General features: G+C 39.9%; 1 protein-coding gene across 3 annotated transcripts in view; it reads right to left on the minus strand.

The window, feature by feature from the left end:
* Ngly1 (N-glycanase 1) overlaps positions 1 to 14,865 on the minus strand; it is a 57,978-nt gene that overhangs the window by 15,397 nt on the left and 27,716 nt on the right. For all 3 annotated transcript variants that reach the window (XM_059274185.1, XM_059274186.1, XM_059274187.1), the window contains 5 exons: positions 9,636 to 9,858; positions 5,914 to 6,035; positions 4,431 to 4,576; positions 2,977 to 3,087; positions 387 to 551 (listed from right to left, as the gene is read on the minus strand). In XM_059274185.1, coding sequence (XP_059130168.1) covers positions 387 to 551; positions 2,977 to 3,087; positions 4,431 to 4,576; positions 5,914 to 6,035; positions 9,636 to 9,858 — 767 coding nt within the window. The remainder of the gene's footprint in view (positions 1 to 386; positions 552 to 2,976; positions 3,088 to 4,430; positions 4,577 to 5,913; positions 6,036 to 9,635; positions 9,859 to 14,865) is intronic.

Below are 14,865 nucleotides of genomic sequence, written 5' to 3' on the forward strand. Positions count from 1 at the left end.
TTCTTCTCCCTTTTCATTCTGATAAGTTTCACTACACGGCCACACTGAACTTGCAACTCTCCTGCTTCAGTCTCCCTAACATCTAGGGGTACAGGTCGGTGCTAACAGGAACAGCTACCTAAGAATTCTTACAGACTACATAAGGAAGATTTTGAAAGCCTTAACCACTAAAGCAACAGATTATAAGAAATGTGTCTATTTTAGTTTTAAAATGGAAGAGAAATGAGATTTAAATCTTGTTTCATATTGTAAACCTATCCCTATATCTCACTCATAAAACCTCCCAGTAGGAAAATGACTCTGCTCTTTTGCCAACTCAGTCTTCTGAAAGCCAAGAGTGTAGTACAGCAAACAAGAAAGTCTGATTCCTTGGCTAGAACACATACCTCTAGACCCATTTCACCCCGGGCTACTCTCCAAGCCAATGACCCAGACACTCTTCCACCAAGTTCTCCAGGTCGCGGGGTTTTGGGAGATATAAATTCAACCAGCTCCACAATTATCCTCTGGAGAAGTTCTTTTCTTCTGTTTTCTGACAATGACAGCTGCCTCTGTAATGAATGTTTAAAATCAGAGTTTAGGGGAATACAGAAGTCCACCAATAAGCAAAATAAAAACATTAATATTTTCAGAGGTCTTGAAAAATGGAATCAATTTTATTTCCACACTACTTACAAAATCTAAAAATATGGAAAACTTAATTTTATATATTTTATTTTGAGAAATCATTTAGTACCTATTTTCAACTCTTCATGACCTGGATTACTGAGCTTTAAAATGGGAGGTAGCACCTTCTGTTCTGGTTGCAATGGACTAGCTTGTCATATGCCAATGGCCTTGCTAAGAAAAGCTACACTCACCCACCCACATGTGCACACGCAGAGTGGGGGAGGGGAGACGGATTCAGTGTATAAAATAGGAAGCTACCAAGGAGACAGGATGCAAGAAGATTCCAGTGGGGGGGAATGAACTAATGTGAAGGACCATACTGTACTCCTCTCTCCAGCCAGGGACTTGCCTGTTATTAAGCAAGAGAAATATGAGAAAGAGGCTGAGAAACCAGGCACAAAATGTGGGCTGAGTCTCTGAGAAGCAAGACAGAATTCCTAGCAGAGTAGAAGGCAGGGAAACCTAAGCAAATGTAAATGCTCCAGCTAGGTTCACACATTTCCAGGCCAGGGTCTCCAGAAAGGTGAGTGGGACCAGACTGAGATCTTGTCACACACATCAATCGAGAGTCAGTCGAAGGGAAGATTGGCTTCATTTTTCTTGCCAGGCAAAGCAAAACAGTTGTTTTTTAAAGTATGACAAAACTGTGTATGTACACAAAATACTACCAAAGGGGTATAAAGTGACTTTTCCGTCTCAGACCCCTAGTTCTTCCCTTCTCCAGTAATCACTATAATCATTCCATACCTTATTTCAGAAATTTTCATACATACAATTATATATACATTTGAACACAAATACAAGTGCATCATTATCGTCAAGATACAGTTTGATAATTAAACAAGTCAATTTTTGTTTCTTCAGATGGGGTCATACTGTACAGTTCAAGTTAGCCTGGAATTCACTATCTTCCTGTCTCAGCCTCCCAATGACTAGGGTTGCTAGGATTACAAGCATTTACCAACAGGCTCAGCAATGACATACTGTATGCACGTGTGCGTGTGCTATACATGTGTGTGGTGTGTATGTATATGTGGTGTGCAAATATGTGTGGTGTATGTGTGTGTGCATGTGTGTTAACCAGGTTAACTGTTAACATCAGGTATCATCCTCTATCTTTTTCCATCTTACTTTTGAGACAGGACCTCTAATGTCACTGAATCCCACCACCATAACTAGACTAGCTGGCCAGAAAGCCCTGGGACCCACCCGTGTGTAACTGCTAAGTGATGGGGTCACAGGTGCAAGCTACCACATTTGTAGTTTACATGGGTGCTGGGAACCTGAACTAGATCCTCATGTCTATGCAGCAAGCACTCTGCCCACTGAGCCATCCCACCAGCCCACAACCACATCTCATGCAAATATTCAAATATGGAAATGTTGTTTTACTGAACTTTGAGAAGGAATGTGGCATTTAACATAAAACACCATAATACTTAAATGGACTATCCACATTTTCCATGAATAAAAAGGCACTGGCTTATTCTTGCTAGAAAGATGTTACTACTTTAGGGATTTCAACAGGGGCTCAGGATACAGCTCATTTAGTAAACTGTTTGCCTAGGATCCCTAAGGCCCTGGGTTCCATCCATCCTCTGCATATATAAACTTGGGTATGGCAACTAGTCAACATGTAGAGACTAAGAGACTGCAGAGTTCTCAGCACTCAATGGGACATCTATAGCACACCCCTCCCCTCGTCTTGGGGGTCACTGAAGAAGGGGGCAGAAAGACTGCAAGAGACACTGTGGGTGACTGACTCTAAGCAAAGACATAGCAGGTATCACAGCAGGGCAGTTGTACATGTAAAACTCACAGTAGTTGTGACAGTATGCACAAAACCTGCTGCACAAGCTCAAATCTGACAAAGTCTCAGCATGGAGGCAAGGAGGTGGGCATACCCACACCAGCTAAGGAGCTATTAGGATCAGCAAAATCAGTTTTCTTTAAGGGTGTGACTCCTGGCAGGCAGATCAAGCTCCAGGCATGCCAGGCCTCATACACAAGAATATTTGGGCAGCACAAATTACACAAAAAATAGAAGAGGATATGAGGTTGGGTGGGTGGGTAGGGAGGTAGAATGGATCTGGGAACAGTTGTGGAATGGTGAATATGATCAAAATATACTGCATGAAATTCTCAAAGAATAAAAGAATTTTTAAGAACTAGGCATTGGTGTTGCACTTGAGGTCAAGGTTACATGAGACCTTGTCTCAATAAATTATTTAAATAAAGAGTTAAAACTGGCTATTCCTGATATGTAAAATTTCAAATGTCCTTTTTAAAATGATACCCATCACATACCTGCTTATTAAGCCTATTAATGGTTTCTCGAAGTAACTCTTCTGTAACCTTGGTCCTCCTGGATATCACCTCATCATGTTTACAAGAGTATCGCCAGGTGACATCAACTACCTGGAACCAATCACAGAACACAACTATTTAAGAAAATCACACTGATCCTTTATTTTCTATAAATAGCTATAATGCAACTCAGAAAAATATCACCCTTTGTTAGAATTTTAAAACCAGGGTTGAGGGTATTGCTCAATCAAAAAAAAAAAAATGCTGAGCATGGAGGATTTTAATCATAATCCAGCACTTAGTAATCTGAGGCAGGAATGCAAATTCAAGGCCAACCTCAGCTGTCATAGTAAAACAATGAAAATGAAAGACATTGAAAAGAATACGCTTTAATTTTTTCAACAAAATACACTGATAAGTAAAAGGATCAAGTTTTCAGAATATTCGGGTTTCAGTTTAAAGCTGAAGCCACTGCAGAATTAAATGAAGCAAACTTTGCCCTCATGATTATATTATTCCACAGCTGATTTCTGACAGAAAGGACAACTGAGGGAAAATGTCCAATCTTCCCAGCACACTATGCCAGAACAATTCATTATCTACACGCTCAAAATAAATTTCAACCGAATTAACTCCAACTGGATCAGAGTTTTACATTAAGATGTAAAACTAAAAATATAAAAGCTCTAAAAAGAAAACAGGAGAAAATTATTGCTATGAGGCAGGCAAAACTTTCTTAGATACAACATGAAAAGCAAAATCTGTAAGAGAACATGCTAAACTGGATTTACGATTTTTTTCTCTCCAAATAACTTAGAACGCACCAGGCAAATCTTTGCAACATATAATTCTAAAAAAAAAAAAAAAAAACACTTACATAAGAACATAAAAAGAAACTTTCAAAACTCAGAAGAGAACAAAATACACAATGGAAAATTAGGCAAAGGAGACGCAGGTTTGGAAAATGAACACCTAGCACGTGCTCCAACACACTGTGCCATTAGGACAGCACACTGGGAAAGCACAACTGTGCTCTTGCTGACAGGGCTAAATTTAAAAGTAAAGCCACACTAAACTTAGGCAAAGGTGTGGAGAAACTGGAAATCTCATGTATTTCTGGTAAGAAAATAAAATGATGCCACTCTTTGCAAAATAATTTGACAACGATCCAGCCATTCTACTCCTAGGCAGTTATCAGAGAAAAAGCAAGTATATACTTGAATTCTTGTAGCAGCTTAATTTAAAATAATAAAAACTGAGCCCACCCAATGTCCATTTATAGGTACATGGATATAAACATCCCTTGGTACACCCACAGCTGAAAACACTGATTACAATGAGTTATGGTATATACAAATGACATATTAAACAGCATACTGCAAACGTATGTGACCTGTATGTCAAACATACTTTAAAGTAATTTTATTCTTGGAATGTTTTCTCTTATGGCCTACCTCATCTTTAGAGAATGCTATGATATAGGAAAGCTTTTTGCCCCATCCTATTTCATAAAGGAGAGGCTTGTCACAGACATCTTCACACGCGTCACAGTGCAGCCACCGCTGCTGAGAAGAAGAATAGACTTCTGTCCAAACATGGTCTACTCATGTGGGGTAAGAGAAAGAAAAGGGAAATAGAAGTTTATAAAACAAGAATGACTTCGATAACTGTATGTAATGATTCTTAGAGCATTTTGTGACACACACAATTATAGAATATTTGTAATTAAATTCTTTAAAATGTACTCACTTTAAGTCTTAACCAAAAATAATGTGTGCTGTAACTCTAAAGCCAGCAAAGCTTTGAGCAAAGCATCAAAACTTCCAGGCTTTGAAGGAATGAATGTGACTTCTGAAACTACAATCTCTCTTGGACCCAGAAGAAGGCCTAACAGGATTTCTGGTTATTTATGGTCTATATTTAGTTTTAAAATGGAGTCTCATCAATAGGTAAATGGATAGCCAGGCTGGCTTCAATCCTCCTGCCACAACCTCTGCTGAATGCTGGGACTACAGGCATGTGACACCATACCCCGCCTGAGGCTCTATATTTGATTCTGTGAGGAGACTATTAATTGAAGGTTTCATCTGATTCTAAAATAATAGTGGAAATAAGGAAAACCTTGAAACATAGAAAGCAACCAGACATAACAATAATTTTTAAATGAAGACCAAGTCAAATACCAAGGCTTTCTTCAGAGTGCTTGTGTAGGCTGCAATATAGCCATGAAAACTACAATCCCTTAAAAAATGATCTCTACAGCACATCATTACGTATGTTCCCATCCACACAGAACAGGGCTACCATGAATGTCATGATAAAAGATTAGAAGGATAGAGTCCAGCTCCCAGGAATAGGGTTAGTGTGTTACAAAAATCTTATGGAGCTTTGCGAATGCCTGTGACGTTGGTACTGCTGTTACTTTACAGAAGGTGTGGTGGTTTGAACAGGAATGGCCCCCATAGACTCCTGTGTGTGAATGCTTGGCCCACAGGGAGTGGCACTATTAGGAGGTCTGGCCTTGTTGGAGTAAGTGTGTCACTATAGAGGTGGGCTTTGTGGTCTTATATGCTCAAGCTACACCTGCTATGACTCACAGTCTCCTTCTGTTACCTATGGATCAAGATATAGAACTCTCAGCTCCTTCTTCAGCACCACGTCTGCCTGCATGCCACCATACTTCTTGCCATGATGATAATAAACTAAACTTCTGAAACTGTATGCCAGCCCCAATTAAATGTTTTCCTTTATAAGAGTTGCTGTGGTCATGGTGTCTCTTCACAGCAATAAAAACTCAAACTAAGGCAGAAGCTGAATAGAAAACTTAGGCTGACATAACAAAGACAAAAGGAGGGGCTTAGGCCATAAATCTGAATTTTAAGTCTATAGAGCCCTTTTCCTATCTGACTTCCTCCTCTCTCCTACCACATGCTGTACCTGTGTAATCCCACACATATCGAGCTTCAAACCCTAACGCACGGCAGCACAGCGTAAAACAATTGGCCCACTCGCCACAGCGTCCACATCTTGTCTCCAAAAGTTTCTCAGGGTTGTTATATCTGGTTTAAAAAAACAACAAAGACAACAGCTGTGATTCATGATTAAAAGCCAATTTTTAAAGAATTTATATTACTTATAACCTAAATATCAATCATGATTCTTAGTTTCTTGATTTAAAATACTGATTAAAGCACCTAGCCTATATAAGGCACTGTGCTAGTCTTTGTGAACCATGCTTAAATGGTGGAACTGTCTTCAGTGACTATAGTTCTGAGCAAGGGATGAACACAAATAATTTCACTATATTCAATCAGTTTTAGTCTTAATTAAAAATAGGTGCTACCTAGTCAAAGAAGGAAAGTACACTGATTAGCAGTATCACACACACCATCAGCTCAGGATCAGTAATGCAAGCCATGGAACAAAGCTAAGACATAGGCAAATGGCTGGAGAGGGGAGTTTTCATCTTGGATGTTTTGAAAAATAAGATGTAGATGGACAGGTTTTCTAAAAACTGTGATTAAGATATTCAACAGTTCTCATGCAAGAAAATTAGCTTACCGTGTTTAAAATGTAATTAGCTTTAAAAACTACTCAACAGGTTTTAGCTTGGGGGCAGGGGCAGGGATTTAGCTCAGTTGGTAGGGTACTTGCCTAGCATATATGAAGGCCCTGGTTTAATGCCCAGCACCAAATAAAGATGGCATGGTATTGTACAACTGCAATCCCAGCATTTAAGAGGAAGGAGGAGGAGGATTAGAAATTCAAAGTCATTTTTGGCTGCATACAGAGTTCAAGGCCAGTCTGTGCTATGTGAGACCCTGTTTAAAAAAAAAAATCAAAACTAGGGCTGTGGGGATTAGGGTTTGGAGAGATGGCTCAGTGGTTAAGAACACTTGCTGCATAAGCATTAGGACCCAAGTTTGGATCCAGTATTCATGTAAAAAGCTGGGTGTGACCATGCATACTTGAAACTCCAACGCTGTGGGTGATAGAGACAGAAGGATATCTGAAGCATGCTGGCCACCAGCCTAGTTCCAGTTTCTGTGAAAGACCCCATCTTAGGAGAATAAGGCAGATGATGATTGAACAGGACTTCTGACATTCTCCTCCGGCTTTCACTGTGTCCCTGTGAACACATCTGTGCACACCTCGACGCCTCACCCCCATACAATGATTTTAACTTAGTATAAATTCCAGTTTTCTTTTTACTAATGATTTTGATTAATTCTTTGGACACACTTAAAGATGCTCGCTAATTTACCAGCAAGATGTCTACAGCATTCTCCCGAAAGTTATTTATTCATAAAATTATCCTAAGAATGGAGGGCATGAGGAAGGCTCTGCCGCTGTGTGTCCAGTCCTCTAGCTGGACAGAAAGTCAGCCAGGCCTGGAGGAAAAGGAAGCAGTGCCCCGAATGAGCAGGCTCTGCAGTGACGTTTGTGGAGTGCATGTTTTGCTTAAGCACAGTTAAATGACTTTAGAATTCTGTAACTGAGAAGAGATGTAAGTTTACATTAAGACATAACAAAGCATTCAAACACCCTAGCCTTGGGCCAAATCAAATGGAAGAGATCAAGAGCTATAGTTCAACAGTGACTCATTGCACTGCAAAACTAAGGCCTTGAGTTCTAGTTCTGGCACTATAAAAACAAAACAAAACACGACACCCCCAAAACATGTTTATTACTCCAACATTGTATAAACGACAGCTACAAGTAAAGCAGGAAAATGGTTAGAAAACAAATAAAAAAAAATCGCATAAATATGCTAGGCAGCACCACGCCATACTATTAAAAACAAAACAAAACAAAACTGAGGGAGATTTAACTATGTATAGTCCTGTAAAAAGGCTGTGTAAAAAAAAAAAAAAAGAAAGAAAGAAAGAAAAACACCAAAAAACAAATAAACTGGTTTTAGAGAACCACTGGGTATTATATTCTTCTATGTATAATGTAGGGCTGGTCCCAAATTAGGACAGAACTGAGTCCTGTAGTCCCAACAGAACAGTCCTTTTTGTACATAGGCAATGGAACTAAACTTCCTAAGTATTGCCTATTAAGAAAATCTAACAAACCAGGCAGTGGCAGTGCATGCCTTTAATCTCAGCACTCGGGAGGCAGATCTCCACGAGTTCAAGGCCAGCCTGGTCTACAGAGCGAGTTCCAGGACAGCCAGAGCTACACAAAGACCCTGTCTGGAAAAACAAACAAACAAACAAACAAACATCTAACAAGAGGCTTATTATAAGCTAAAGGTTGGGAAAAGTGAATTAAAAAATTTTAATTTCCCAAGTTTAAAATGGAGATGATTAGTCAGGCTTAGTGGTACACATGTGTAATCTTGGCATGTAAGAGGATCACATTTGAGCTACACAGTAAGACTCAGTCTCAGAAAACCAAACCAATCAACCAAACAAGAAAAACAAAACAAAAATGCAGAAATTGACACAGACAGGAAAGATGGGGACAGGGAAAGTCCTAATTAAAACAAATTTCTGCCTTTATAAGTTACTTTTACCTCCATATCTGATGACTAAATAAAGACAACACTGTACTCTTATAAGTATCACTGTTATTATTATTGTCACTGTATATCCCCATCCATAACACTTTCAGAACTTAAAATGCTATGAATACGTTTAGAAATTTATACCTTAGAATAAGGAGAAATATGCAACAAACTTTGCATAAAAGGAGACAGTAAGGTCTGGTGATCAGCTCAGCTGGCAAAGTTCCTGCCTAGCATGCACAAAGCTACTAGTTTAGTCCCTAGCACTGGATAAACTGGGTACAGTGACACATGTCTGCAATCCTACCACTCAAAACAGAAGTTCTAGTTCAGCCTGGACTATACAAGACACAGACACACAGGTATGATAGAGAATATTTTGGCAGGTCTTATGGTCATCAGCTCTCAACAACTCTGCTGTAGCTTGAAAATTGTCACAGCACCAGCTAAGTCAGTATAACTGTGTTCTAACAAAACTAGAGAATGTAGATATGGCTAGGTCTGGTCTACTGGTCTTCAAGGGACATTAGCCCACTCGAACATGTGGCTCTGGCAGGCCTTGCCCTTCTCCCCCATTCCCTCTGCCTCTGCTAAAAAACCATTAGCTTACATTTCTAAAGGTACTCACCAAGGTCTATTCCCTTATTTGGCCACTTCCTCCTCCTGAGGCTGACTACCAAGGTCCAGCTATCAAAGTACTGAAATCCAGAAATCAAAAGTCCCCTTTGGCTCACCTAATTAACATGCTCAGTTAAAATTAAACTTCATCCTAACATGGGGTTTCCTCTTGTACCTTTACAAACTGCCATTTCCTATGTGCCACATCTGTCTCCTTTCTATCCACAGGTAGTCTGTTGTTGTCCCCTCTCCTTTATTCCTTTCCCTTTCACACTTGTCCACTATCTCCTGTGTTTGACTCTTACTCCCTGCCCTCTGTTCCTCTGTGGCAAATAAATCTCCTTTGTCCTGAAAAGTTGGCCTTGGGGGTCCTGAGCCCATACTTTTCCTTTTAAGTCTAGTCTGCAGACCTTGATCCTAAAGAAATATCAAGTCCAGTGAAAATGGAGATTAAAAAGCTAATTTCATAATATATTCCTGTTAAGAATCCCACTGGAAGACCCTCCAACCTCACTTGGTAGGCACCCACCTTGGGAACCGGTTGCTCAACTGGCACGCATCACAGTAATGGTCCTCCACGTTGTTTGCACCCCACTTCAGCTCATCATCATTGGGCAGCAAGGCTTCATCTCTAGATCTAGTCTCTCCACCACATTTGCTGCACAAAATGTTATTCACCCAGCAGAAAAACTCCTCTTTAAACCAGTGCAGGAGCTCCAGTAGAAGGAAGTCCTCATCACTTACACTGGTACCTTGGATGTTAGGAGAGAATCAGTTAATGTTTAAAGCTGACAAAATGCAAAACTCCTATATAGTTTATGCTCAAATTGGGAGAAGAAACATATGGAAGTGTAAGATGATAAAAGCTCTCACAAAGAACATGTATGGAACAATGTTAGATGCTGTGGTAAGTTTAAGTCACCTGTGTGACTTGACAGTCACAGCAGAGGGTGTGACCACTGAAGCCTCTGTGCTAACTATGCTGTTAGCAGAGCATGGTACTGTCTCGAGGAACTGGGGTCAATTTGAAATCGACCCATAAAACACAAACGAGATAGAAAAATATGGATGACTTTGAAAAACATTTTAAAAAATGGCTACATTAGGGCTGGAGATACAGCCTCGTGGTGGAGCACCTGGTTGATATGTGCAGGTCACCATCAAATAAAATGTTAATACTGGCCACATTAAATTTGCTACTAGGTATATACACAGATAAACATGAAACAGTAAAAAAAAATGACAGGTGGAAATCAAAATACTAGATATTTTAAACATCATGCTGCTAGCTTTTCATTTATTTTATGTGTATAGGTGTTTTACCTACATGTATGTCTGTGTACCGAGGCATGCCTGGTGCCCTTGGAAGCCAGAAAAGGCATCAGATCCCAGGGGACTGGACTTACAGAACATTGTGAGCTTCCCTGTGGGTAGTAGGAATCAAGGCCAGGTCCTCTGGAAGAGCAGACAATGCTCTCCAGAATCTTTATCTTTTTTTTTTTGAGACAGAGTTTCTCTGTGTAGTTTTGGTGCCTGTCCTGGATCTCACTCTGTAGCCCAGGCTGGCCTTGAACTCACAGAGATCCACCTGGCTCTGCCTCCCGAGTGCTGGGACTAAAGGCGTGCACCACTGCCACCCGGCTTTTTTCTTTTTAATCAGTGCTTCAACTGTGCAATAGAATTCACCTGTGGACATACATCCCAAAAGACATAAACACAAAACCATATCTACGGTATACAAAACAGCCCCAGGAAGTAAGCATGACACAAAATATTTTGTCTAATTTATCAATAAAGCACTACCTCCTATATCTATTTTTAAAAATTACATTTACTCAGCTGGGCAGTAGTGGTGCATGCCTTTAATCCCAGCCCTTGGGAGGCAGAGGACGACAGATCTCTGAGTTCAAGGCCAGCCTGGTCTACACAGTGAGTTTCAGGACATCTGGACTACACTGAGAATAAAACAAAAGGAAACAAACTACACTTACTCATGTGTATGAGTGGTGTACCACAGTGCACCCATGTGAGGGTCAGAGGACAACCGTGGTTCTCAGAGACAACATTGGTTCTCTCCTCCTACATTGGTCCTCAGAGATCATAATCAGCTTGTTATGGCTAGTGGCAAGTGGCTTAACTTACTGAGTATCTTGCCAACCCCTCCTACCACATTAAAGACCATGGCTTCTCTGGGAATCAGGGAGACACACACGAGTTTCTCTCCTCTCTGTGTATATATATTTTACATGTATTTGTTTGTTTGGGGGTGTGAGTGGCACTGCATGCATATGAAGTTGAGAGGACAATTTTCAGAAGTTAGTTTTCTTCTCCTATCATGTGGGTTCTGGGGATTAAAAAGTCATCAGGCTTGGAGGCAAACACCTTTACCCACCATGCCCAGTCTTGCACATTTAATGTTTTGTTAGTAAAGAAATAAAAATATTTATGAAGAAAATACCTACTATAATGTTAAGATCTAATATATCTGATGTTAGTCACAGATGTCTGAAAGAGTATTCTTTAACAATACTAGAAGTGAAGATATCTAAAGGGATATCTGCAAATTTTTAAAAGTCATTTAAGCCCCTTATTAACAGGTATTTGCAATGTACTTACTCTTTTAAAATCAAGTAGTAAGTTTACATTAAGTTCTTAAAAATCTCAACTTGTCTAGGTATGAAGTAACTTAAAAATTTTCAAAGGTGTATTAAAAAGCAAGACTGTAAATTAGGTAAAACATGCTGTCATGACTAGAAGAGGTCGTTACAGACACAATGGAAAGGTTCTGTTTGATGTGCTTGGCTGTCAATGCCACTCCATCACTGCTCCTTATAAAAGAGCTGGGACATTGATACTGACTGTCCACAAGGTCTCCACACACAGAGAGGAGGGGATAAGTAGACTGCCAGACCTTAGAGGCTACTCTACACGACGGCGGACTTAGGGCTGCATTTCTCCAGTATGCCTGCCAGCACGGCTGTCTGCTTGTGTGCACTACCTTCGGATACATTATACTTCTAAGTTTTAGTGCTAGGGATGGAACTCCGGGTTTCACGCATGCTAGGTAAACACGCTACCACTGAACCACACCCCAAAGCAATTTTAACTTTTAAAAATGTATTTGTGTGTATGGAAAGACAGAACCAATGATAAAATGGACTATGATATACATGTACATGCATGTGACATACCTAACAGTTTCTTAATTTATATAACCATTTATAAGTGGACCTGTATAGTTCAAACTCATGTTGGCCAAGGGTCAACTGTACTCTATTCTCTCATAGCTTCGTCTGATATATTTCAAAAATTTAAAAGTACGGGGGGGGGGGGCACTTATAGTTCAGCAATACATAGTGTTCCCTAATGGGAAAACTCAGTGTTTTTAAAAACTATTAATTCTCCCCAAATTAATTTGTAATTAGATAGAATCTCAAAATCATAAAAGATTTTTTTCACAAAATTCTATGTACTAAATAATTTAACATGAAAAAGAAGAAACGCTAAATAGGCAACAGAGACTGGCAACTTAGCTCAGTCATGGGACACTTGCCTGAACTGTGCAAGGCCCTGGGCTCACACCAGCACTGCAAACAAGCAAACACAAACAAACAAAACGGCTAGTACACTTCTCACTGAGAACCATAATGGCATCAAGTGCTTGATGTTCACTGGCTGACAACTGTGTATACTACCTACACAGCACAGGGTTATCTGTCATTCTATCCAGACTACTCTCACTGGTAACGACATGCATGTTTATTAAATATCCTTGTTTTTCTTAGTTCATATATAAAGGTTTTTTAAAGGTAAATTTGTTAACCCATTTTTAATAATTAAATATATTACTGTAAAAAATGTCAACAAAACAAGAAAGAGTACTGAAAGACAAACTTCCTTAGTCTTTTTGAGACAGGTCCTCTATATCAGTAAATGAGAGTTTTTAAGTGAATAAATGGTATTTAATAAGGTTGGCACTGCATGTGATAGTGCAGGCCTGTAATCCCAAGCATTCTGAAGGCAGAGGCAAGCAGCACTCCAGGCTAGCCCAGATACACTGGAAGACAGTACCTCAAAACCAAGAAAAACACATAAATAAAAACACCAAGACAAAACTGGCATTTCAAGGAAATTCTAAGAGAATGGACTACCCATGAAGTTGAGACAAGTAGCTACCTAGATATCTGATATTGTTAATTCATTTATTTAAGAAGTCTGCCTGTCTCTAGAGTACTACAAAAGTAGGAGTTATAAGATAGGATGTTTATAATTGGACTAGAAAGGCCTGTGTGTGTGTATGTGCGCGCACACAGATTACAGATATGTGCTACTATATCAGTCCTCTATGTGAATTCAGGGGGTTCAAATTCAGAAATTCATTCTTGTGTGGCAAGGACTTTACTCCTGGGCTGTCTCCCCAGCTTGGGAAGGCTTTCTTAAAAGCAAGATAAGACCAATAATATAAAACCAGCAATGGGAAAGTAGGTTACATCAAATGTAAACTTCTGAACTGCAGAGGATAGATCAAATGAAGGGACAAAGAACACTGGGAGAGTAAAAGTCTAATGTGTCTAGCTGTGGTGATACTGTGTCCCCCCATATATTGTGCACCCTAATAACCTTATCTGGGGTCAGAGAACATAAAAGCTACTGGATAGACACAGAGGCCAGAAAATGGTAGCACGTGCCTTTAATTCTAGCATTCTGGAGGCAGAGATCTATCTGGATCTCTGTGAGTTCAAGGCCACACTGGAAACAGCCAGGCATGGTGACACATGCCTTTAATCCCAAGAAGTGATGGCAGGAAGCAGAAAGGTATACAAGATGTGAGGACCAGGAACTAGAGCCCTTTAAGCTTTTAGGCTTTTGAGCAGCAGTTCAGCTGATTTCCATTCGGGTGAGGACTCAGAGGCTTCCAGTTTGAGGAAACAGGATCCGCTGAGAAGCTGGTGAGGTGAGGTTAGCTGTGGCTTGTTCTGCTTCTCTGATCTTTCAGCATTAACCCCAATATCTGGCTCCCATTTTTTTTATTTAATAAGACCTTTTAAGATTCGTGTTACATCTAGCCTAGAAAAGGATCAATCTAGAACACAAACCTTCCTACAAATTAGTCACAATACTAATCACCCCCTTTCAACATCAGAAGTACAAATACTCTGCCCTTCTGTGAAGGAGTGCCACATGCCATTGCCAAGGAGGAGTTTGTGCAAGGACCAACAGGCAAGTTTTATGAGAGCTTTGGTGGGGGGCATTATCATAAAGAAAAGCAGACAGCAATGTCAGTGCCCATCCCTCAGGGAACTGTGGAAACTACTGCATTTAACAGAGACCCCAAAACTATCAAGGAACTGAAATACATGTGAGATAAATTTTCTTTAACCCCCACATGAATTAAGCTATTTTTACATAGAACTATTTGGAAGAACAAATTTTGCAAAACCATTCCATACGGAGGGGGCAAGGACTGACTGGAAGAAAATCTTAACTTTTCCTGAATAACGTGGAAGTTTTCCAGCAGAACATTCATGACACAGTCACATTCAAAGTAAACTGAGAAATAAGAGAATTGTCAGCATCCTCCTCAGCCTTGTCTCTACCTGTAACAGCGTTCTCACTGGAAAAAAATCCAGTATTATGATGTGGTGTACTCAATCTGTCTAGCTTGCTGGAGGCTATGGGTTCTATCCTCAGTCCTGGGGGATGTTATGGGGATGGGAGTGTAGATCATGTTACTAAAACTCTTCAATAGGTTTCTTATC

The sequence above is a fragment of the Peromyscus eremicus genome, chromosome 9 (assembly GCF_949786415.1).
Source record: "Peromyscus eremicus chromosome 9, PerEre_H2_v1, whole genome shotgun sequence".
Taxonomy (NCBI): domain Eukaryota; kingdom Metazoa; phylum Chordata; class Mammalia; order Rodentia; family Cricetidae; genus Peromyscus; species Peromyscus eremicus.